Here is a 27,195-nt window from a genome sequence, read left to right on the forward strand (position 1 = left end):
TAGAGAGTTTCATGGTGAATATACTTTGTAGACTTGTTTCAAGTATACATCCTTAGTTTGACAATTTAAATGATTCTTCTCCATAAGAAAGATAACTACTCATTTTGGATATCCAATCCCTGAGTTGTGTTTTTATAACTAAGTTATTGATCTAATTGAGAAGTTATCATTTTTGGCAACATTGCCGAGGATAGGTCAAGCTATGAGTCTTTGAGTTTTTAGTAGCTCTTTGTCATTTTTTTAGAATCATAGTTTCTATTCAAAGCACTTAGGATTAGAAAAGTTTGTAGCAACACAATATAGATTTTAGATCCATAGAGGATAAGAATGAAGATTTAATATCATTTTTAGCAAGTTTGGAAATTAATGAAGAAATGTTCTCTAGTATCATAGAGAAATTTTGTTCACATATTGATGAAAAAAATTTGATTTTCGAAAAGTCAAATGAATACAACCTTATTTTGCTAAATGATGAAATCACCATACACAAGGTTGCTTCTCAAGATGAATGTGATGTCAAATCAGGACTCCTACTTCAACAAGAGAGTTACAATAAAGTGAAAATCAGTCCTCTCATGCTGAAAAGTAAAGAAGATAATGAAGATGATAAATTTTGGGATGATTTAGAAGAATTTTGCTTAACATTAGATTTTAAATCAACATCTTTTGCACAAAAAAACTATGATCCTTATGAAGATGGTGCAGAAATTCTTGTACTCTTAACAAATCAGCCACACAAATTGGATTTTAAAAATCAAGAAGAGGATGAAGAAGAAACTCATCCACACAAATCCAACAAGGAGGGTTAAAAATTTGTTCTTTCATGAGGGTTTCCTATCAAACATCTCATTCATATGAAGGAAAATAAATCTTCACAAGCTATGCAAGAAGTTACAAGTGAAGATAAAAATAAATATGCAGCTGAAACTAGAGGAGAAATATTTCATCTTACTTGTGCACTTCAATACGACAATATATACTATCAACATAAAATAGCAAGTGAGTTTTCTAATGTCTTTCCAAAAAAATTGTTGCATATTACATTTCAACTAATGCTGCAACTATTTCCAATTTCTCATAAGCATGAGAAGCATTGGAAGAATTTGAGAAGAGGAAGATAGTTCAAGTAACCAATGAATGGTTTTGTTTCATTGGGTCATGTAATCTAGTTAGTGTAAGCTAGTATAAGTTAGAATAGGTTTCTCATTCAATAAGTGTTGTTACATAATGTCTTAGAGTTAGTAGTTGTCTAGTTTAGTTTGTCTCCTAGTTCTTCTTGTCTCAATGAGTATTTTGGAGGAGTTTTCAACTAATTGGTTGGCCACATTTCATATCATTTTTCCAAGAGTGTGAATGTATCAAGTTTCTAATTGTGTACGAGAGTATTTTCATACCTTTTCAACAAGTTACACTGAGTAGTTGAGTCTTCACGATGTCAAGAATGTATATTCAATGATAGTGTCTAGTTGGTATTATTTGTAGGTTTCTTTTTGTAACATTTAGTCCTGCAGCAACTACTATCTAGTTTTAACAATCAGTCCTGTAGTCAATTCTCTTTTATTCAATAGGAAATCCTACAACAACTACTATGTGATCCAAATGACAACTTTTAGAAAGTATGAGGACAGTACTCATATTAAATATGCAATACTTTTGGAGGGACCTGACTTTCAACAATTAAGGGACCTATACTTTCAGCTATTTGCAAAGTTTGAAGCTTCTCACAACAATAAATGGTACTATGTTTGTGATTTCTATTTATTCATAATATTTATCACTTTTAGGAATTGATTATCTATTCATTGCATTTTCTTTCTCAATTATCATTATTCTAATTATATGCTTCATAAGTGATTTTTCTTCTACACTCACACATACATTATCATTTAAGGATAAACAACCTTTTAGCTAGGGGGGAACATATGTGTGCTTTGTGTTATTGTCATGGACCTTTGAGGTTGACCTTTTATGAATATTCTTAGGCTACCTCCTATATTCTTAGTGAAAAATATGAATTTGAGAGATGGAAAAAAAGTATATGGAATGATAATAGCTTTCATGATTATCTAATGCCTATATCTTGCTTGAGGACAAGCAAGATTTCAGTTGGGGGGGATGATGAGCCTATAAAATGTCAGATTTATATTTATCTACTACAACACTTAAGCCCATGATTTCAAAAAATTCCTAAGCCATTCCATACATTAACTTGATTTATGAAACATTAACTATGATAAATGATTTATTGATTAGCATTTTTATGTTTAGCTAGTTAATGCTAAATAGTGATGATTTATTATGATAAGTGGTAATTATTGAAGTATAATTATCTTGAGGTGATTAACATATTGTTTGTGAGGTATTTGATTCATTCATGCCACTAGGAAGAAGGAGAAGCAATGTGACACTTGTCAATATTCAACAGTTGCAAGAAATGTAGAAAAAGTCAAAAGGCAGTTTTAGTAAAATAGACATAACTCACTCAATTCATAATGAATTTAAGAATGGCTTATGCATTTGGAAAGCTGAAAAAAAAAGCACACAATAAATTTTGAGAATTTGAGTTAGTTTGTAATATTTGATGAACACCATGGATTAGAAGTTGATTCAATAAAAGGTGGCACATTATCAGGCAGTAGAAAATCACTTTCAATTAAATGATCATAACTTCCACATTTTTTAATGAAATTCAGATTTTCAAAATAGTCTAAAGATAAAAAGGAGGAGAATAAAACTATAAAGGGATTTGATCTAATTCATAATGATGAAGTAGAACCATGCATTTGAGTGGACTGTAGAAAATGTCGAGCCAAAAATCAGCACACTTAGTCATTAATTTTGTAATAAATCTCTTCCTTGTTGAAAAGAATGATGAGACATTTGTTGGATGGTTTTTAGAAGGTTAGTAAACTTATATATTCTAAATTTTAATCAAACATTTGAGACAGATATGTATATGGAGATAGATAGTTACATATGTAAAGTCATAGTTTGTAGTATACAGTTCATGCAGCCATTACTATGTAGTTTCTTATAGTTTATTACATCCATTATTGTGTATTTAGATTTATTTCTAGCATAGTTATAATTTATATTTTTCAATGATATAATAGATTAGAGATTTTCATGGTGCATATACTTTGTAGACTTGTTTCAAGTATATGTCCTCGGGTTAACAATTTAAAAGATTCTTCTCCATAAGAAAGAGAACTACTCATTTTGGATATCCAATCCATGAGTTGTGTTTTTATAACCAAGTTATTGATCTACTTGAGAAGCTAACATTTTTGGCACCATTGTTGAGGATAGGTCAAGCTATGAGTGTTTGTGTTTTTAGCAGCTCTTTGTCATTTTTCTAGAATCTTAGTTTCTATTCAAAACACTTAGGATTAGAAAAGTTTGCAACAACACAAGATAGATTTTAGATCCATGGAGGATACGAATGAAGATCAAATATCATTTTAAGAAATTTTGGAAATTAAATGAAGACATGTTCTCTAGTATCATAGAGGAATTTTGTTCACATATTGATGAAAAAATGTTGATTTTTGAAGATTCAAATAAAGACAACCTTGTTTTATAAAATGATAAAATCAACATACACAAGGTTGCTTCTCAAGATGAATGTGATGTCGAATTAGAACTCCTGCTTCAAGAAGAGAATTGCAATAAAGTGAAAATCAGTCCTCTTATGCTGAAAAATAAAGAAAATAATGAAGAAGATAAATTTTGGAATAATTTACAAGAGATTTTCTTAACATTAGATGTTAAACCAACATCTTTTGTAGAGAAAAACTATGATCTTTATGAAGATGGTGCAAAAATTCTTATACTCTTATCAAATCAGCCACACAAATTGGATTTTAAAAGTCAAGAAGAGGATGAAGAAGAAACTCATCTACACAAAGCCAACAAGGAGGGTTCAAAATTTGTTCTTTCACAAGGGTGTCCTACTAGATATCTCATTCATATGGAGGCAAAGAAATTTTCATGAGCTATGCAAGAAGTTACAAGTGAAGATAAAACTAAATATGAAGTTGAAACTAGAGGATAAATATTTTATCTTACTTGTGGACTTCAATATGACAATATATACTGCCAACATGAAGTAGCAAGTGAGTTTTCTAATTTCTTTCCAAAAATTTTGTTATATATTAAGTTTCAACTAATGTTGCAACTATTTCCAATTTCTCATAAGCATGTGAAGCATTGGAAGAATTTGGAAGAGGAAGATACTTCAAAGAAACATTGAATGTTTTTGTTTGACTGAGTCATATAATCTAGCTAGTGTAGGCTAGGATAGGTTAGAATAGGTTTCTCATTCAATAAGTGTTGTTAAATGATGTCTTAGAGTTATTAGTTGTCTAGTTTAGTTTGTTTCCTAGTTCTTCTTGTCTCGATGACTATTTCCAAAGATTTTACAACTAGTTGGTTGAGCACATTTCAATTCATTTTTCCAAGGGTGTGAGTGTATCAAGTTTCTAATTGTGTAACAAAATCTTTGTATACTTTTTCAAAAAGGTACACTAAGTATCTGAGTCTTCATGATGTCAAGAATGTATATTCAATAATAGTGTTTAGTTGGTATTATCTATAGGTTTCCTGTTGTAACATTTAGTCTTGTAGCAACTATTATCTAGTTTTAACAATCACTCCTACAACCAGTTCTCTTTGATCTAATAGACAATCCTACAACAACTACTATGTGATCCAAAAGAAAACTTTCAGAAAGTATGAAGATAGTACTCATATTAAATATGTAATACTCTTGGAGGGACCTGGATTTCAACAATCAAGGGACCTATACTTTTAGCTATTTGCAAAGTTTGAAGCTTCTCACAACAACAAATGGTACTATGTTTATGATTTCCATTTATTCATAATATTTATCATTTTTAGTAATTGATTATCTATTTATTGCATTTTGTTTCTCAATTATCATTATTCTAATTATATGCTACATAAGTGATTTTTCTTCTACACTCACACATAGATGATCATGTATAAACAACCTTTTAGCTAGGAGAAACATATGTGTGCCTTGTGTTATTGTCATAGACCATTCGAGAATGACCTTTCATGAATATTTCTAGGCTACCTCTTATATTCTTGGTGAAAAATATGAAGATGAGAGATGGGAAAATTAATTATAGAATGATAATATCTTTCATGACTATCTAATGCATATCCCTTGCTTGAGGACAAGCAAGATTTCAGCTAGGGGGGATGATGAGCCTATAAAATGTCATATTTATATTTATCTACTACAAAATTTTACCCCATGATTTCAAAATATTCCCAAGCCATTTCCATAAATTAACTTGATTTATAAAGCATTAACTACGATAAATAATTTATTGATTAACATTTGTATGTATAGCTAGTTAATGCTAAATAGTGACGATTTATTATGATAAGTGGTTATTATTGAAATATAATTATTTTGAGGTGATTAACATATTGTTTGTGAGTTATTTGAGTCATTCATACATCTACGAAGAAGGAGAAGTAAGTTGACACTTGTCAATATTCAACAGTTGCAAAAAATGTAGAAAAATTAAAAAGTTAGTTTCAGTAAAATAGTCATAAATCACTCAATTCTTAATGAAATTAAGAATTTCATATGGATTTGAAAATTTGAAAACAAGTCACACAAACCCTTTTGAGCATTTGAGTTATTTTGGAATAGTTAATGAGTACCATGGATCATAAGTTGATTGAGTAAAAGGTGGCACATTTTCAAGCAGCAAAAAACCACTTTCAATAAAATGATCATAATTTCCACATTTCTTAATGAAATTCAGATTTTTTAAATGATCTAGAAAGATAATAAGGAGAAGAATAACATGGTAAAGGGATTTGATCTAATTCATAATAATGAAGTAGAACCATGCATTTGAGTGGACTGTTGAAAATGTGGAACAGAAAAATCAGCATACTTGGTCATTAGTTTTGTAATAAAGCTCTTCCTTGTTTAAAGGAATGATGAGACACTTGTTAGATGGTTGTTAGAGAGTTAATAAACTTATATATTCTAAATTTTAATCAAACATTTGAGACAGATATGTTTATGGAGATAGATAGTTGCATATGAAAAGTTGTAGTTTGTAGTATGCAGTTCATGCAACAATTACTGTGCAGTTTCCTGCAGCCATTACTATGTATTTAGATTTATTTCCAAAAATTTTATAGTTTATATTTTGCAATGATAGAATAGCTTAGAAAGTATCATGGTGCATATACTTTGCAAACTTGTTTGAAGTATGCATCCTCGGGTTGACAATTTAAATAATTCTTCTCCATAAGAAAGATAACTATTCATTTTAGATGTCCAATCTATGAGTTATATTTTTATAACCAAGTTATTGATCTAATTGAGAAGCTGACAATGAGTATAAGGTTTCTCAAGTCTTCAAAGTCCAAAGCATTGGTGGCTAGTAAAGGGAATCAAGGAAAAAGGTCTAACAAGAAGTAGAAATCATGGCAACAAAATTCACAAGAGAAAGAACACTCAACCTCCTCACCTCAAGACAACTCCAACAATAAGGAAAAATCATCCAAAGAGTTTCTTACTTGTGCATATTGCAAGAAGAATGGACACAAAAAACATCATCGTTACAAGAAGGAGATAGATGAACTCAAGAATCTTCTTAAGAAGAATCAAATTGGTCTACCTTCAAGAATGACTACTTCACCCTCTTCTTCACATTCAAATTTTGATAAAAGAAAGGATCACATGGGCAAAGGTCAAGCTTTAGTAGCTACTTCAAGTCAAGATTCAAGGAGATGGCTTCTAGATTTAGGGGCTTCTCATCATATGGCATCTTCATAGTCTATGTTTTCATCATTTGATCCTTGTGATACTCCACCTATTTTTATGGGTGATCATACTTACATGAATGTTATTGGGAAATGAACTATTGATAAGAGAAAGGGATACTTCAAAGATGTGTTGTGTCTACCTCACCTAAGTCATAATCTTCTTTCCATCTATCAACTAACTCATGGAGATAGAGGAAGGACTGTGGAATTCACACCTAATTCAATTTTTATCAAAGACTTGGAGACTAGAAAAATCATTGCTACAAGGGTGGTTGATTACACATCTAAGCTATACTACTTCTCAGATTTTGTTCATGATGATGAAAATGATTTCTCGGCAAATTTTGATCACACTTCTACTATTGATTCAGACTTTGAGGAGAACTTTGGCTACTTGAACTTAGGTATTCTCACACATGATCAAGTTTTTAAGCCTTCCATTTCTTCTCCTCCTACTAATACTCCATCTACTATTGTTCCTAATGATAGTTGTATTCACATAGCCATGGGTTCAAGTGATTCAGTGCAACAAAATATTCATTGTCTTCCAGACTTAGTTCCATGGGATTACTACTTGACAAACATTTCCAGTTTGTTTGTGGAGTCCTACATTATAGATTTGGGAGACACTATTGATGACATTCATCTTCTCTTTGGTGAAGATAATCCTTCTTCAGTTGTTGTGAGGGAGCATGCTAACCCTCATCTTCATTCTCTACTTGATTAGTTTTTTGAGATTGACATGATGGTAGATTCTTTGATACAACAGTTGGAGGAGGTCACTTTCTCTTTAGAGGAGACAATTGAGTCTTTGATACATTTTCTGTACATTCATCCGTAGTCAAGTTTGATTTGTCTTTTTCAGTAGAGTGGCATAATACACATGATTTGGAGGAGGCAACTTTTAGTATTGACATGGGGACACTTGAGTAGGTTTTAGAGATTTCATACATTTTGAGGTTTCTTCATACCGATGGGAGAGGCTTCATTAGTACACCTTTACTTTTGTTTCTTCCTAAGGGGAGTAATATTGTTCTACACTCATGGAGCAGTTTTTACATCGAGCCTGGAGAATCTTCTATTGGTTTACATTCTACATTGAGGGAGGGTTGTTGGGTCTATCTTCCTCTTCTTCTATCTTATGGGGGGGATCTTTTCCTCACATGAGGTCTTCTTCTCTCTCATTTTCTTTTGTTGTATTTATCTCTCTTTTTGGAGGGGGGTTTTTTCCATGTGGTTTTTCCTCTTTCTTCGTTTTATGAGAGATTGCATTGCATATCATTTGCACTTGCAATTTATACATGAGTACCTAACATGTCCTAGTAGACGAAACCCATCTTTCATTATTATATAGCTTTTGTGAGCTTCAATACATTTCCCTAAGTTGCACTTAAAGGGGGGTGTTGGTGTAAATAAGGATTTACTATTTACATTTTACTTAAGTTTACTTAGGATAATACATATTCATATTAGTTGTCATGTCTAGACATCTAGGAGTTTTTATATTCATATGAATTGTCATGTAGACAACACAATAGTTTGCACTCCAATTGAGCATATGTTCTCTACTACATCTCTTTATGAGATACACCTTTATATTCTTATCCTCTCAATGTTGCACGTACATTCTTGCACAATGGAGGATAATTCACTATTGGTGGATATGTGCTTAGTTGTTGTTTATCTCTTTGCATGACTCCTAATCATAATGATTGCCTTTAAATACAAGGCACTTCTATGGTGTATTCATCCAATTATCTGATTAATCCATTCTCATTTGATCATATATTATCTCTCTTGTGCTATCTTTAAGCTTCTAAATCTTGTCATTTCATTCTTGCCTTACATGGTATCAAAGCTATACCAAATTCTTACAACAACCAAAACTCTATTTTGCACTAGTGTGTTTCAAGCAATCTTTATTGCCATTTCTGCAAGCTACTGGACTATTTCTTGCTAGGACTGCATAATGGTACGCATGTTAAGACTGAATCGGTTTTTAAGTTCCATCTCAAAGCAGCAGGCCTTCACTTTATGGTATTCTTCTAAGAATTCAAAAATGGTAGGGGATAGGCTACAGTCATGTTTAGCTTCTACGTTACAATGGGATGACAATAAAGTGAAATTATCAAGTCAGTCCGAAGATTTAAGTGACTTGTTGCAGAAATTGGAAATAGTGAAGATAACACCATAAATTGGGGTAGAGAAATTCATGGTCTGTGCATCAATGGCAAAGTGGATGACCCCATTAATCTGCTAGATCGTCTCGCCCAGACAGTCTGAATCTCAGCAGCCTAATTCATGGGCTATGCAATCAGGGTCACTGGATCAAAGCCCACAGCCGGCTCTCATTGGCATTAGACTCCAAATGGTCTGTTCCTGATGAAAGAACTTGTAATATACTAATTGGAAGGTTATGTGATGCAGACATACCCACAGGAACTCTTCGTATTATGAACCGTATGATTTCTTCTAAAGAAGGTTGTGTTCCATCTGTTGTGAATTATAACAAAATTGTTCATTGTTTATGTACCCACGGGAAATTCAATGTTGCCGAGTTGGTTATTTTGACAATGAGGGACAGAGGATGTATTCCGAATCCAGTTACATATACCACACTAATCCATGGTTTGTGTAAAGTCGGAAGAGTTCAGGATGCAAGAAAAGTATTTGACGAAATGTCCCTAATAAAATGCTCACCTAATGCTCTTACTTATAGTGTCATAATTGGAGGCCTATACAAACAGAAGAGATACGTCGAGTGCAGGCAGCTAATGTGCAAGCTATGGGACCACATGGGTATGACTGACCCCAGTAATTTGATTAGTGTCCTTTGCCATGAAAGATCTTTTGTTGATGTTTTTGATCTCGCAGATAAGATGCCGCAGGGGAATCATGTCCGTGGTGTTTTTGCTTGCAGTGTACTGGTTGATGCTCTCTGCAAGGTAGGCAATGTTAATGGCGCCGCTAGAGTGATATGTATATTGAAGAAAAGATGTTGTGTTCCAGATTCTATTTCATAAAGCGCGGTGATTCATGGCCTATGTAAGCAGGGGAATTTCATGAGTGCACATCAAGTGCTTGAAGAAGGAATCGAAATTGGATATGTTCCTTGTGAACCTACTTATAAGGTTCTAGTTGAGAAGTTTTGCAAGGCAGGGCAGTTGGAAATGGCCAAGGAGTTTCTTAATTATATGCTACAAAAGAGTACTATAGAAAAATCTCGCATTTATAACATATTTCTATATGCTCTCTGTGCCACAGACAATCCTTCTGAACTCCTAAACATGATGCTCGTCATGCTGCAGAGTGGCTGCACAGCTGATTTATTTGCCCTTAACACTGTCATCCATGGTTTGTGTAAGGCGGGCCGGGTTGAGGAAGCTAAAAAGGTCTTAAGTGATATGATAATGGGCATTGCTTGCACACCAGATGTCATTACATTCAGCACCGTGATTCGTGGCCTTGCAGAAATGGGTTGTATTGATGAAGCACTGGACATTCTACATGAGATGCCACAGAGAGGTTACTCTCCTAATGTCATAACTTACAACGCTGTTATCAGTGAGCTTTGCAAAACTCAGAAAATAGACAAAGCCTTTACAATCATAGAAGAAACGAATACCAATGGTTTGAGTGCTGACAGTGTTACTTACACTGCTATCATTGGCGGTCTTTGTGAAATGGGTCAGCTAAATAGAGCTCTTAACTTTTGGCATGGTTTTGTCAAGCCATCTAAAATTCATAACGATTTTGTTTACACCTCTGTTGAGAGGAATGTGCAAAGCTGGATTTTGTATGGAAGCTTGTGACTTGTTACATGAAATGCTGAATGATGGATTTGCTCCTGGTGTTGTAACCTTTAATGTTTTTATTGATAGTGCTTGTAAATTGTGTTTGAAAAGGGATGCATATATGACCCTGAATCAAATGAGAGACAACAATTTGACTCCAGATGCAGTGACATGGAGAACACTAAACCAATTGCATCATAGTCAAAGCAAGAAAAGCAAAGTTTCCAGGTTGGAACAAGAATAGTGTCCTGTGGAAAAAGGAAAGACTTTAGCAGAACCAATTCGTAGAGTCTACAAGCTTTCCTAGTGAGAGCAATGCAAATTTATAAAGTGGTAAACCCAAATTACATTAAACTGAGTAATGCATTTGTTAGTCCTTAGGAAATTGGACAACAATATCTACTTTTTCAATATAAAATCCTTTCACCTCTGTTGGTTCAAAATAAAATAATAATAAAATTACAACATAGGGGTGCATTATGGTCCTGTGTCAAAATGGTATATTTTTACTTATTTACTATATACTTAAACAATAGATTTTATTTTATTTTATTAAAATTTGTTCATATTGTTTGCAATTATCTAATAGAATGATTTGTACTTCTATTAGTTCTCAAATATGTGAAATTATTAAAGATTTTATAAATTGTAATAAGCAAAAAATATTTGATTACTAAACTACTTTTATCAATGAAATTATATTCAATTTTTAAATTACAAATCTAAATATAACTATATTTATTAAAATTCAGATTTTAATTGGCTGGCCTTTTAATAGCAAAATATCATAGTAGTGAACAAAATGAGTAGGCAAATTATCCATACATGATTCTTATAAATTCATAGAATGTGTCTACATTTGAATATGATAAGTAGGAGGTTCTTGATTCCATCAAGTATGGGAGACAACTCCAAATGATATATGAATATAACATAAAAAAGCAATGTTAGTGGAGGATTATGATTGTATGTCAAAAGAATATATTTTTACTTAGTACTTATATAGTTAAACATTAGAAAATTTCTTAGATTATCAAATTTTGTTTGTATGATTTACAACTATTTAATAGAATGATTTGAACTTCTACATAGATATCAAATATTTATTACAATTGTATTCAATTTTAAGATACTAATCCAAATATAACTACATTTACTAAAATTCAAATTTTCGTGGGCTTATCCTTTAATTCTATTGTAAGGAAGATGTTTATCGATATGTCAAGTTACATAATTCTTATTTAGAAACTCCCCTGCATATTCTCTGAAAACATCAACAGTAGTTCTTCGTCTTATTTGTAAAACTGAAGACATATGCACACATATACTATCACCCTTGCCATAAATTTTAAAATTGTTAACAGCAACTCCAATTTCAAGGTTTGTTCGTCAAAGAACAAATGTGTTTTATCTCTTATAAAATTCCATCAAATGTAGAAGGGCAGCACAATTCTCCCGTTTTTCTGACCGGTACACTGAAGCGCTGTTGTATTATAACGCCTACTTTGATTGCTTGGAGGCCGTGCTGCCAGGCAGAAATGACCAAAGTAGGGCAAAGTGTAAAGAGCTCTGCTGTGGGAGTCAACTGAGAGACATTGTAGCCTGCGAGGGGGAGGACAGAAGAGTGAGACACGTTAAAATGGATATGTGGATGTCTTTCTTAACACAGACAGGATTTAGAGAGAAGAAGTTCAGCTATTAGGCTTGGCATCAGGCAAGACTATTGCTCCAGCAGTATGTTAATGGAGAACGTTTAACTGTTGGCCAGGATGGATGTGCCATGACTCTAGGGTGGAATGGAAGGCCTCTGAACGTAATTGTAGGATTTAAGGAACAACAACAACACAATAAAAAATAATAATAATACTCAAAACAGGGGAGGCTCTGTTTTACCATAGAGAAAAACTGATTTTTTATCGCTGAATCATTCATAAGAAAATTTACATAGATTACAACTATCTTATATAAAACTCTTCTATGGAAACCTATGATGAAAATCACTGCTTGTCACAATAGTTGAACTGTTATTGACTGGTCCTTTATTACATGCAAAACTTGTGGTAGAAACAGAGTAACAGATTTATTGCTTGTAACAGCAAGTGTTATTGGATCTCTAACGCAAAGTGAAATATGAAACAATTTATAGAAAACTAATTTAAATTGCCACTAATTATGTGAATCCTTGGCTCGGATGGTGCATGAAAACCAAGACGGTGGAATTGATGATTTAAATTATCTTGTGAAGCATCAATCTTCATACTCCCCCTTGATGCTGAGAGGACTAAAAATTTGATCTCTGAGTGCTAAAAATTGATCTCTTGCAACTACCTTTGTGAAGATGTCCACTATTTGCTCTTTTGTGTTTATATACTTCAATTCAACTACCTTCTATTGCACCAAGTCTCTGATAAAATGTTGTTTCAGATCAAAATGTTTTGTTCTGCTATGATGAACTAGATTTTTGGCCAATTTAATAGCACTTATGTTGTCACAAAAAATCATAGTAGGCTGAACCTCTGTCTCTCCAATTTCTTCAAAAAGTTTTCTGAGCCATAAGGCTTGTGTTCCTAGTGAAGTAACTGCAACATACTCCACTTTTGTAGAAGAGAGAGCAACCATACTTTGCTTCTTTGAACTCCATGTGATTAAATCGGAACCAAAAGAAAAACAATTACTACATGTACATTTCGGGTCATCCAAACTACCTCCCCAATTTGAATCACTGAAGCCAACAAGCTCATACTTATTAGAAGAATAGTGAATGCCATAATCTACTGTGTTTTTCACATACCTCAAAATTCCCTTGGCTGCCTTCATATGTTTTTCTAATGGATTTGTCATACACCTTGGAACCAATGAAACTAAATAAGCAATCTCAAGCCCTTTGTGAGTTAAAAACATCAAATTCCCCACAATTCTCTTGTATGATGTCTCATCAATAATTTCAGCACCATCATCTCTACTTAATGCAACTCCAAGAGCAGTTGGAGTAGAAAGAGGTTTACAATAAGCCATATCAAATTTCTTCAACATATCTTTTGCATACTTTTTTTGACAAATAAATATTTCATCTTTACCTTGATAAACCTCCATGCCAAGAAAATACTTCAAGAGACTTAAATTTTTCATCTCAAACTCATTCATCATAGTAACTTTGGATTCATCTTTCATCTTTGAACTACTACCCATATATAGCAAATCATCAACATACAAACGTACAATAAGAATATCATTACCTTCTTGTTTGTAGTAAAGGGTCGGTTCACTCTTACTTCTTTGAAAGTCATTTTGCCAAAAATATCCATCAATTCTTGCATACCATGCACATGCTGCTTACTTGAGGCCATTCAAAGCCTTCTTCAACTTGTAGACATGATCTTCTTTGCCTTGAATCTAAAAACCTTGTGGCTGTCCCACATATACCTCTTCTTCTAAGTACCCATTCAAGAAGGCACTTTTCACATCCATGTGATGAATACTTCATTTCTTTTGAGCTACAACAGAGATTACCATCCTAATAGTTTCTTGTCTTGCTATTGGTGCAAAAGTTTCTTCATAATCAATGCCATACCTTTGAGTAAAACCATTAGCAAAAAATCTTGCCTTGTGTCTTTCAACACTCCCATCATTATTATGCTCGGTCTTATAGACCCAATTTGTGCCAATCTTCTTCTTGTTATGTGGAACATCTACAAGCTCCCATGTCTCATTTCTATGAACGGAATCTGTCTCTTCATTCATTGCTTGCATCCAAACCTCATTAGCAGATGCATCTTCAAAACATGATGGCTCAAAATCAGCTTTAGCATGTAATGCAAAATTTGCTATCTCACCTATTGGATCTTCTTCATGTGCTTGATTTTGACACCTCTCATAGATATCACTCAATCTTCTTACTTTTCTTGGAGGACTTGAGGATGGACTTACTCTTGGGATTGGTGAGGGGTTTCTTGGTGGGCTTGGTGATCTTGAAATAGAACCATTAGCTAGCTGCTCATTATCATTATCAGCAATAACATCATCATCCAAAACTGATTTTGACTTTTCAACATGGTTTTTTTGATGATCATAAACTCCCCCTTCATAAAAAATCACATCTCTTGAAATAACAATCTTATTAGTAATAGGATTGAATAATCTGTAAGCTTTTCTTTCACTCACTATAGCCCACAAAATACACGGTTCACTTTTAGCATCTAGCTTTTTCCTATTTTGATCAGGGATGCGAACATAAGCCAAACAACCAAAAACTTTAATATGATTTACATTAGGCCTTTTCTCATACCATGCTTGATATGGAGTTATCTTGACTAGGGCACTTGTAGGACTCCTGTTGAGAATATATACGACTATAGCAACTAAATCAGCCCAATAAGAATTGTTCAAACTTGTGGTTTGTAACATACTCTTTGCCATTTCTACCATAGCATGGTTCTTCCTTTCACTCACTCCATTCTGTTGGGTTGTGTATGCAGTTGTGAGTTGTCTTTTGATCACATTCATCTCACAAAAATTCTGAAAATATTTTAAGCAAAACTCTTCTCCATGATCTATTCTCAAACATCTAATTGTATTCCCTTTCTCATTCTCTACATGAGCATTAAACCTCTTGAATGTATCAAAAGCTTCATCGTTAGTCTTCAAAAAAATACCCAACACATGTGTGAGTAATTATCAATAAAAGTAATGAAATATGATGACCTACCCAAGCTTTGTGTTTGCATTGGACCACAAATATCTAAATAAATAAGTTGTAGTGGGTGTTGGGTCCTTGATGCATTTCCTTTTAGAAATGATTCTCTTGCATGCTTCCCTTTTGCACATCCTTCACAAATCTATTTATGTTCTTCAACCCTAGGCATTCCAAGAACCAATGCATTTGATGATAGGATCTTCAAACTATTGGAATTCAAATGACCATACCTAAGATGCCACAACCAAATTTTATCCTCATAAGCCATATTAACAAGTTAATTGTCATTTTCACCAAACTTCAAAAGAAACATCATATTCTTTGTCATAGGAACAACTGTAATCACTTTATTTATCTAATTGTTATCATAGATAGCACATTTCATGTTCTCAAATACCACTCTATAATTCTTCTCACATAGTTTCCTAACACTCAATAAATTATGCTTCAATTTGGGAGTATAGTAAATATCTTGAACACTTTTCGTACCTTTCTTTGTATGAATATCCATGGCTCCTTTGGCTGCAAGATCCACTATATTATTATTACCAAGAGTAATATTGGATCTATAACTATCGTCAAGTTTTGGAAATATTTCCTTTCTACCAGACATATGGTTAGATCATGCAGAATTCAAATACCAAACATCATTCACATTACTCTCACCTTTCCCATAACAAAAAAAATTAATTACCTAAGGAAGGATCCTCATCTTGTTGGGCATAATTTGCATTATTGTTGCTTGATTTCAGTCTACACTTTCTCTCAAAATGTCGATACTTATTGCCATGATTGCATTGGATGTTCCTATTACCAAATTTGCCTCTACCTCTTCCTCCTTGAGGACCTCCTCTTCCTCTAGTTCCTCTTGAATAATTCTGATTTTGACCCCTTCTCGAGCCTTTATTGTTGTTATTGTTGTTGCTAGCACCATCATTCTTTGAAATTTGCAATTGGGAAGGAAAAACCTGCTCATTAACACTGGTAGATGTATCCCTTATTCTATCCTCATGTGATATGAGAGATCCAACCAACTCATCATACTCCATGGTAGATAAATTTTTACTTTTTTCCATGACAAGGGTATATGCAGGATCATGGTATGCAAAAAAGTGACGATGTGAAGAAAATAGAATTTGAAAACGTCTAAAAGTGTTTCAAAATCTGCTCTGATTTTTTTTCACCTATCAAGGTACCAAACCTAGAAAGTAAGGAGCAACTCTTATCAGGTATCTAATTTGATATTGGATACCCGATATTTGTCAATGTTATTAAAAAAAAAAAAAAGACAATAGATGGGTTGTTTTCACAGTCTTCATAATCTTATTTTGTGAAGAACCTGTGGGTTGTCTTTTTTTTAAATTTTTTTTTTAATAATAACAACAAATATCGAGTATCTGATATAATATTGGATACCTGATATTTGTCAGTGTTAATAATATTTTTAAAAGAGACAACCCGCGGGTTATTTTCACAAGCTTATTTCGTGCTTGGCGGCTCAGATATCGGATTTTATATCGAATATATGATATAAGATAGGTTTTTTTTAAAAATCAATTTTAATATAAATTTAATAAATTTTATCATAAATTTGTTAGTTTTAGTTGAATTTATTAGAATTTAGGGTTTTTTTGATATAAATTGTTAAAATTTAGTTTTTTTAAAATATAAATTATGTTTTGCAAATTAATAGGAATGGTTGATCAAAATGATGACCATGAGGCAAGGAATAATATTCCTCCTAACCCCCCACCAAATGATCCAGTGCCCCCATAAAACCATCCACCAAATGATCATTTTCCCCCTCTAAACCCTCTTCAAATTGAGGATTTGATAATTGAAAATCTCATCCAATTGAGGGCTTTGCGAAAAATATATAATAATGTACCTGCATTACCTCCTATGTTATCCACATTAAACACTATCATGGATAACATTGAAACCCTTACCAACCAACAAAATGTTGCTCTTCATTGGCATGACGAAATATATAAGATGTTTAATGATGGCTTGGACTATGATGAGGTTGTAGCCCTCAATATAACCAAAGATGATTTGGTTGGCCCTTTTGCAAACCCAAAAATTGGTATATTAGTTGACCTCAAAAAACTCAAAGTATCGATTAAATGGTGCACAAATGATGCCATATGTGCAAAATTTTGGGATCGTTGGTGGATGGTTTTTGATATTCCTCCATATAGAAATTTAGAGGTGCCATTTTATTTCCTTAGAAAATTATTTGCAGAATTTGTGTTGAAACTCAAAATGAACTATTGGGGCATGAAGCCCAAAATGGGTGTAGAACTAGGAGCTCCTCAGGATAGACCCTCTTTCCAGTGGAAGAAAGCTAGCACTTTTCTCTCCACTACTGATGTCTCCCCCACTCCTTGAGTGCAACATCTTGATATTATGGCAGAGGCTAGCTCTTAGACTATTAGAGCCATTCATAGACTGAGTAGCCTATTGATATCTTAGACTATGTCAATCCTACCTCCCCATGTTGATGATGCTAGCACCAGTTCATCATCGGCTAGCTCATTAGATGTTTGTATGCCTCACACTTTCATTACATGCAGGAATATTTACCTGGGTCCTGTAGGTGATCTTCTGGAGTATCATTTTGTATTAAACAAGGACACACCAAACACACGTGTAGAGGCTACAGACCCTAATGCGAGAAAGTAGGGGAATGTAGAGGCATGGACTCCTTCTGTGTTGATATGTGTATACATTTTTTTGTTATGACATATGCAATTTAAAGTTAATTTTTATAATAGAGTAATTTTAATTGTTAAGCCATACTAACCTATACATGTATGTAGCTCTCTTGTTCTGTCTTTTTGTTTTTTGTTGTATCATTTTTTTGGGTTTTGGTTCTGGCTTTTGCTAAGTTCTATTAAAAGATAGTTTATTTTTTCGGCCTTTCCATTGGCCTCTATTTCTGGCTAGGACTTGTGCTTATTATTAGCCATTAGACTTTTTTTTTTTTTTTTTGGCTGGCCTTCTATTGCTTATTTTCAGCCATTTTTCTGTAGCCATTTTTGGGTTTCAGGGTCCCTGTAAAACCTATTTATCTTATCAAAAACTTATAAATGTATGTGATCTTCATTCATGTTTAGTTGATGACCATGGAGGAGCTGAGATAGGTTGATGATGCCACACTCTCATCCATTTCATTTGGCCTTGAGACATCTATAGTACATTATGTTGTGTTCTCATTATTTTTTCTATTTGATATTGTAGCATATATGGTTGCTAATCTTTCTTTTATCTTGTAGGTACCACTTGTCCATGGGAGACAAAGTGCGAGGGATGAACCAACACCTATTGAAAAAGGAAAGGTAATTAGGTGCTTTCTATTTGATTAAATATCAATGCATTCTTGTAAAATGTTTGTGGTAATGAAATTTAATTACATTCTTTATTGTATATAGGGCATGGCTACTAGCGATGAGCCCATACAAATTTTGCATCATAGGCGCTCAAGAATGGGAGAGTTTTGTAGATTTGATGATGCAACCACTATATCCTAAGAAGGAGCCTATACTAGTAAGTTGTAGTTTGAATTCATGATTAAATATGTAATAAATTTAGCATGCTATGAATTATAATGTTATAGTTTAATTTGTAGATTCATCTGACAAACATATTTGAACATACATAGGCCACAATCAGCGAGGTACACGTATAGTCGAGGGCACATGAGAGGACTCTTGACTAGTGTAGGAGGTCAATGAGAAAGGTATTTATTATGAAAGTTTAATAGTATAAATCTTCATTAAAAAAAAGATCATTATGCATTTGAGTAATTCAATGTTAGATACAAAGAATCATATAAATTTAGTAGTATAACTTTGGGTTTTTCTCTTTTGTTTATGTAGGAGGATTTTGATCCACCTAGTGTAGCAAAGGGGCTACATTTTGATCATCCACCAGCATCCTAAGATAGTATAGTTTTCATAAGATGTGTCATGAGACATTTTGAGATGGCATATGCCACATTTTTTATAGAAACATTGATATTATACACATTCCGATGGCATGATCAGCCATATTTTGTATATGGATCTATGTATTTTGATATATATTTGTGTACTTTGTCTATGGATACATGATATTTGATATATATTTTTGTAATTTTTCTATGGATACATGTATTTTGATATAAATTTTTGTCATTTATGTGTAGAATGATATACATATTAATTTAGTATCTAGTATTGTTCAATTTATCATGGATCATGTGTATTGTTCATGTTTATGTAATATCATTAGTTTTGATTATGTTTTCTATATTTGATTCAAATGCAATAATTTTTGAATAACATTTTAACAACTTTTATTATCAAATTTGGATGCAATGTTTAATTTGAAGTGCAATCATGACATAAACACACTTGTTAACCTCCTACACAAGGTTCACATAACCCCAAATCTAATTTTTAAACTCCACCTTCAACCTTGAAACTAACTCTTGGCTTCAAATCTAATCTCAACACAATTAAGGACTCCACTCCTTAACCATGGATTCTATTCCCAACCACAAACTCATTCCTAGACTCATATTCTTTGATAGCTAGCACTTCACTTTGTTACTATCCTCATACTACAACTTTTCAATTTCAACACAACCTCAAAGTATCCCAAATTAAGAGACTTGATTGGATCAAACATTTTTAACTTGGTTCCCCAATACCATATCCATATGAATAACATCTATACATTTCTCACATTGATCAGATTTCCCATACTGATCCACTTAACAAAACTGGCTTCATTAATGCATGTTATCATTTCACACCTAATATAGGTGTTTCCAACCTTGTACGGTCATGCTCAAATTCCTAACTGACTCTTTGCACTCATTTTCACTTTGTAAGAAAAAGTTATGGCTCATTTTCCTATAGCATTCGATGGTTCATCGATATCCCTCATGAACTCTGAGTTATGGCCCTCGAAAGATTGACGTCAAAACACACTTAGAGCACCTTGGAGTCTCCTTGGTACAGGGTGGCCATGGATGATGGATGGTCTCCATGAACAGCACAGGGGTGTCACTAGGGTTCACGCACCCATCTAGAGCTAATGGCCCTAATGATTTGATGCCAAGTTCAACAGTTTCAAAGTTATGTTGTGGTGCACCTATGAACTGAGGCACACTTTAAGTTTTGGCATCGAGCGAGATTGTTATGCCAAATCCAAATGAAATGTGATCTTTCAAAAATAATATAGGTTCTTTTAGACCTTTTCATCATTGTCCTATAGCCTTTGATGGTTCATTGATAGCCCTCATGAGCTCCGAGTTACAACCCTTGAAAGATCGACCTCGAAATGCTCTTAAAGCACCTTGCAGACTCCTCGATATGGGGTGGCCACGGATGATGGAGGGTCTCCCTAGCTAGAACAAGGATGTCAGTAGGGCTCACCCATCCATACAAATCTAATGGCACTAATAATTTGATGCCACGATCAGTAGTTTCAAAGTTATGCTGTGGTGCACCTATGAACTGAGGCACACTGCAAGTTTTGGCATCGACCGAGATCACTATGTCAAATCCAAACAAAATGTGATCTCTCAAAAATGATATAGGTTATTTTATGCCTCAACATCATTTTCCTATAGAATTCAATGGTTCATAAATAGCCCTCACGAGCTCCGAGGTACAACTCTCAGAATATTGACCTCAAAAGGCACTTAGAGCACCTTGGAGACTCCTTGGTATGGGGTGGTTACGGATGATGAAGGGCCTTTGTGGCTAGAACAAGGGTGTCACTAGGGTTCACCCACCCATCCAAAGCTAATGGAACTAATGATTTGATGGTAAGATCAACGGTTTCAAAGTTACGTTGTGTTGCACCTATGAACTGAGGCACATTGCGAGTTTTGGCATTGAGCAAGATTGATGTGTTGAATCCAAATAGAAGGTGATCTGTCAAGAATGAGAGAAGTTATTTTGGCCTCAACATCACTATCCTATAGTATTTAATGGTTTATCTATAGCCCTCATGAGCTCTGAGTTACGGCCCTTAGAAGATCGACCTCAGAATGCACTTAGAGCACCTTGGAGACTCCTCAGTATAGGGTGGCTGCAGATGATGAATTATCTTCGTGGCTAAAAAAAGGGTGTCACTAGGGTTCAGCTGCCCATCTAGAGCTAATGGTGCTGATGATTCAATGCCAAGATCAGCAGTTTCAAAGTTATGTTGTGGTGCACCTAGGAACTGAGGCACACTACGAGTTTTGGCATCGAGCGAGATTGATGTGCCGAATCCAAATGGAAGGTGATCTCTCAAAAATGAGATAAGAAATTTTAGGCTTTGGCATCACCATCCTATAACATGCAATGGTTCATTGATAGTCCTCACAAGCTTTGAGTTACGACTTTCAAAAGATCGACCTTGAAATGCACTTAGAGTACCTTGGAGATTCCTTGGTACCCAGTGGTCATGGATGATGGATGGTCTTTGCGGTCAGAACAAAGGTGTCACTAGGGTTCACCCACCCATCTAGAGCTAATGGTGCTAAAAATTTGATGCCGAGATCAATGGTTTCAAAGTTATGCTATGGTGATCCTATGGATTGAGGCACACTATGAGTTTTGGCATCGATCGAGATCACTATGTTGAATCCAAATAGAACATGATCTCTCCAAAATGAGATAGGTTATTTTAGGCCTCAGCTTCACCATCCTATAGCATTCAACATTTCATCGATAGCCCTCACAAGATTCGAGTTACGACCCTTAGAAGGTCAACCTATAAATGCACTTAGAGCACCTTAGAGACTCCTTAGTACAGAGTGGCTATAGACAATGGATGGTCTCCGCAGCTAGAACAAGGGTGTCACTAGGGTTCACCCACCCACCCGGAGCTAATGGTGCTAACAATTCGATGCCAAGATCAGCAGTTCCAAAGTATGCTATGGTGATCCTTTAATATCATAAAATGTTATTTTTATGCACTTTTATACATGTGTAATTGGAAATATGTGTTGGATTTATTGTGTTGTTCTTGGCATGCAATTGATCAACAAATGATTAAGTTTTCAGTTACAAGGCATACAAAATGTCAACATCATACACCATTCACATACATCACAATGACAATAATTTTAATAAGAACATTAACAAAGTACATTTACAAATTCACATTTAGTAAAGAACCATTGAGGCATTGCAAGAGCCAAGTGCATATAGATTGTCATGACATGTACCAAATGCATACACAAGATGGAAAATTGCATAAAGTCAAGACCCCCAAATAGAAAAATTAATACTAGGAAACACAGCATATCAAAAAATCAACACATGAGGAACCAATGCTTAAATGAACTCACATTCCAATTTGAGACCACTACACGCATCATACATCAGATGATGCAACCAGTTTGCAACCACAACATAGGAAGTGAGGGCTTCAATTATTACCACTTGGTAAATGATAGGGCAAGATAAATAGTATGTCAATTGTTGCCCAAACCATCAATGATAATTATGGATAAGGAAATTAGTTGGTCATTTGATTAACTCCACATTTAACTACCATCTCAATTATTATATATCTTTTTGGGTATGCTAGCTCATCCCTACCAATTAAAGGAAATCCATTAATGTAGCTAGGTGTTATTTCATTCACAATTATAAAATGGCTATACATTAACACTAGTACATTGGTATAACAATTATGATTATCTCTTTCTACATCCAAGCTAGAGTCAAGGGCTACATTACCTTCACAAGAAGCAAGGTTTGGGTGGCACTACAATATTTGTGAATAAGTATGTTCACCAATGGTGTCATTGCAAATCTCATCTATACTTGCTTTGTGTTTGATGCAGAGATAGCACAATGGAAGTCAACAAAAAAACCCCTCTCCCACACAACTTTAAAAAATACTCCAAGGGTTAAGCCAAGGGTATGTTCTATTCTCACAAGTGCATATTCCTCCTAGGAACCACTGGAGAAAGTTTCAAGTCTCACCACTCTAAGCAAGAGACAAGCAACAATGAACTGACTTATGTAAATAGTACCAAATTCCCCAAAATGGGAAAAATAAAGATTTTGCAGTTCTAGGCTTTTCCTCTACCAGAAAAGGCTTGGAACAACTTAGTTTTGACACAAATAAGGTAATCTACTCATTGGTTGTACTTGACACAGTGTGATATGACCATGCAATAGAAACATAAGAACAAGGAGAACTAATGCAAGATCTGATACCAAATCATAATAATATATTCATAAAATATAACTAATTACATGCAATGTGCTGGGCTGTAAGGCCTTCTCGGTTATAGCTAGATAAAAAGTAAGTAATAGTTCTACAAAATCCCTCAAGATCCAAATTCAAACCTTAGCTAGTCCAGATCCACACTCTGGTAGAAACCTCCAAGGAAGATCTCAACTTGATCTTGCAAGCCCACCAAGCATTCTCCTTTTTTTCCAAGCTGCAACTACTAGCCCTTCTCAAAATTCACTCTCCCAAGCTCCTCCTTTTCTCCACCATGGATGATTAATGCCTAAAGACTCCCCCCCCAACCCCTACTTATACCAATCTAATCCAAAAGTTTTCCTAGAAAAAAAATTAAATACAAATACATAAATTAAATGCCACAAGTCAGCCTCCTACAACAATTAAATTCCCAAAATTGATGTCTTAGTAAAATTGTGATATCACCTAGCTTTGAATGAATTAGAACTAAAAATTCAAATAATAGGTAGAAATCTAGGCCCTCTTAAATCTCTAAAGTTTTCATCCTTTAGCTCATTGTGGAAAGTTAATTATACATCCTAAAATAGACACCAAATTCACAGACCATGCCGAGCAACCAAAAACCATGCTGAGCTCCATAGACCATGCCGAGTTTCCTAGACCATGCTAAGCCGCATAGACCATGCCAAGCTCCCTAGACCATGTTGAGCTCTATAGACCATGCCGAGCTCACAGACCATGCCGAGCTCCATAGACCATGTTGAGCTCCCAAGACCATGTCGAGCTCCCAAGACCATGTCGAGCTCCCAGTGTATGTCGAGCACTAGTATTCACCAAGCTCCATAACCTTTAACCAAAATCCCTCTCAAACATGTAGGATTGCAAGCGAACCCAAGATGCTCCTACATCAGAACTCCCAACAACCCACAACTCAATTTGCTCAATTAGACCTAGTAGCCTATTAGGTCTCCTAAAATATATTTTGACCAATAACTCTAAAACTTACCAAAGGACCTGGGAAATCAAGTGTTGATTCAAGTACCCTTTTCCAAGTACTAAAAAACTCCAAAGTTTTAGATAGAAAATCCACTGTAGCATATCCCAACCAACATCAAGTACATAGGCCTAATTAGCCACTTTAGGCTTTGTTTTCAAGGCAAATAGTCAAGAATGGGTGCATGAAATCAAATCTCCTCTACCAGGTTGTTCTTCAGACTCAAATAAGGGCACCTTTTTTTTAGCGTTTGGTAGGTTGATAGTTGTTATGAACTTTGAGCTACCTTAACAAAAGGAGGGGACTCCTTGACCATGGATAATGCAAACATAGCATAATGGAAGCAAGGATCAAGCCAACTCCTACAAAACCTTCAAGTTTTTCACAAGGATTTAACAAAAGACTTGGTCTACTTCCTTAAATGGATACTCCTCCTAACCAATACTAAAAAAGGTTTCTAGACTTACCCTCCACAAGTAAGACCCAAAACCACATGCACCCAATTCAATGCAAATATGATAACCTCCCTCAAAATGGGAAAAATGCAAATTTTTCTATTCTAGGCATTTCCAACACTAGCAAGGGCTTCGAACAACTTGGTCTCCACACAAAAAAGGTGAACCAACCATTGGTTGCACTCCCAACAACCCACAACTCAATTTGGTCAATTAGACCTAGTAGCCTATTAGGTCTCCTAAAACATATTTTGACCAATAACTCCAAAACTTACTAAAGGACCTAAGAAATCAAATGCTGATTCAAGTACCTTTTTCCAAGTACTAACAAACTCCAAAGTTTCAAAGACCAACTCCACTCCAGCATATCTCAACTAGCACCAAGTACACAGGCCTAATTATCCACTTTAGGCTTGGTTTTCAAGGAAAATGGTCAAGAATGGGTGGATGAAGTCAAATCTCCACCACTAGCCTATTATTTATACTTAGATAAGGGTACTTTATTTTTACACCAAGTCCTCAAACTCTTTCCACCATCATATCCACTCAAATTCCTCCAAAACAAGGTCAAATACATAAAGATATTTGACCTAGGGCTCGCTCTCAAAATTAACCAATGCAACCTCATGCTCCAAAAATTCCAAAATATGATAAATTACATCCATAAATTTCTCCATGTAAAAATGGAAAGAAATCCACCAATGGAGAATCAAGTTAGGGTCATTTTGTGACCAAACCCTGATTTTAAGGGTTTCTCATATCAACAACCAAGAAAATAGGATATCTTTTGCAAAATAATTGATAGGGACTTAAAACCAAAACCAAGATCTTATAAATGAATAGTGCCAACTTATCCATGCAAAAATTTCACCCTTCAGACATTTGGTTCTGTATTGCATGTGAGAAATATAAAAAAATGCACTGGAAACAACAAGTTTTTATTGATTTGAGAGAAAGTACAATGTGTTTTTTCAATCTATCTCCCTCTTCAAATGTTCAAAGCCTTTATAGGCTATTTGCAACTAATTAAATCAACTTATGGAAATTTTTATCCATTAGGAGTTACATTTTGAAAAGTTGTCAAGAAAATTGCAAAAGTTGCTAAGCAACTTTTTGCAATTTTTGCACTAAGACAACTTTTATTGCAAATTTTCTTGTAATTGTATTCCACAAACTCCTAGGGACCCTACTAGTGTTCTAAACACCTAGACTACCTAGAAAACATATAAATAACCAATAATCCACTTTATTGGACCAATTGATGACCAAGGCTTATAGTTGCACCATGGAGTCTTGTGTCCTCTACAAAAGTGGATGGTCATAGGGAGATCATTAGATCTATCCCTAGACCTTATTACATCAAGAAAAGAAAACAAAAAATTAGGGGTTGTATACCATTCTCCCCTGTATAAAAGAAACTCCAGTCTCTAGAGTGTTCAGAAGTGAAGGTTTAATACCATAGGCCTTAAGAGCCTTCTCAGTCAACCAAGTGGCATCTGCTGCTGTTTGCCCCTTCCACTATACTAAATACTGATAATATGTTTACCTCCTTGTTTTCTTGCTGATCCTCTTGTCCAAAATAGTTTTCACCACTAGTTTAGGAATAGGTGGTATGGCTTTCTTTAACTCCTCCTTGGGTTCTTCAAGTGTACTTGCATCCATATCAGTTGAAAAAGTACCTTTGAAAGCATACATGTTAGAAACATTAAATATAAGAGACAAATTAATATCAAGGGGCAAATCAATTTGGTAAGCATTGTTGCCACACTTTTTGCCAGTGGAAGAAGATTTGGCATGGTTGTAATAATGAATTGTAACCATGATGAACCAACAAAAAGGAGAAGCACTATAGAAACCAGAAAATCAAGCTTAAGATTTGTGCTTTCAAGAGGCTGTGCAATCGGGTATTTTTCCCAGCTCAAGTCAAGGGAGAAGTCACCATTCAAACTAGCACTTGAACATGAAGATGATTATGGAGAGAATCAAATGCAACATGTTGATTTAGTCCCAAATGTTGATACTTTCAATTAACAATGTGAATTAAGTCACACCATTTTCATTCCTCAATAGATGTTGTATCAAATGATTCTATATTGTTAATTTATACATATTTTGGTATTTTCCTTTAAGCATGTTAATCATGGAACTTTTAAGAATAAAGTAAACTATTTTAGCCAATCATGACTAAATTTATTTAGCATTTGTCTTGTTGCTGGTTAGGCTAGAGTA

The 27,195-nt window shown here is 34.4% G+C and overlaps 1 protein-coding gene and 1 pseudogene across 1 annotated transcript; one reads left to right on the forward strand and one right to left on the reverse strand.

Annotated features, from left to right (window-relative positions):
• The first annotated feature begins 8,789 nt into the window (after positions 1-8,789).
• On the forward strand, positions 8,790-10,923 carry LOC149561211 (uncharacterized; annotated as a pseudogene).
• Positions 10,924-12,030: 1,107 nt separating this feature from the next.
• On the reverse strand, positions 12,031-13,631 carry LOC149561212 (secreted RxLR effector protein 161-like). Its single transcript, XM_089827758.1, has 2 exons — positions 13,322-13,631; positions 12,031-12,218 (listed from the first exon to the last, which is right to left on the reverse strand). The coding sequence occupies exons 1-2, from the start codon at positions 13,629-13,631 to the stop codon at positions 12,031-12,033; spliced, it is 498 nt and encodes a 165-aa protein (XP_089683884.1).
• Between the last annotated feature and the right edge of the window lie 13,564 nt (positions 13,632-27,195).

This window comes from Cupressus sempervirens, chromosome 4 (genome assembly GCF_028749045.1).
Source record: "Cupressus sempervirens isolate cs-2001-9-10 chromosome 4, ASM2874904v1, whole genome shotgun sequence".
Taxonomy (NCBI): Eukaryota; Viridiplantae; Streptophyta; class Pinopsida; order Cupressales; family Cupressaceae; genus Cupressus; species Cupressus sempervirens.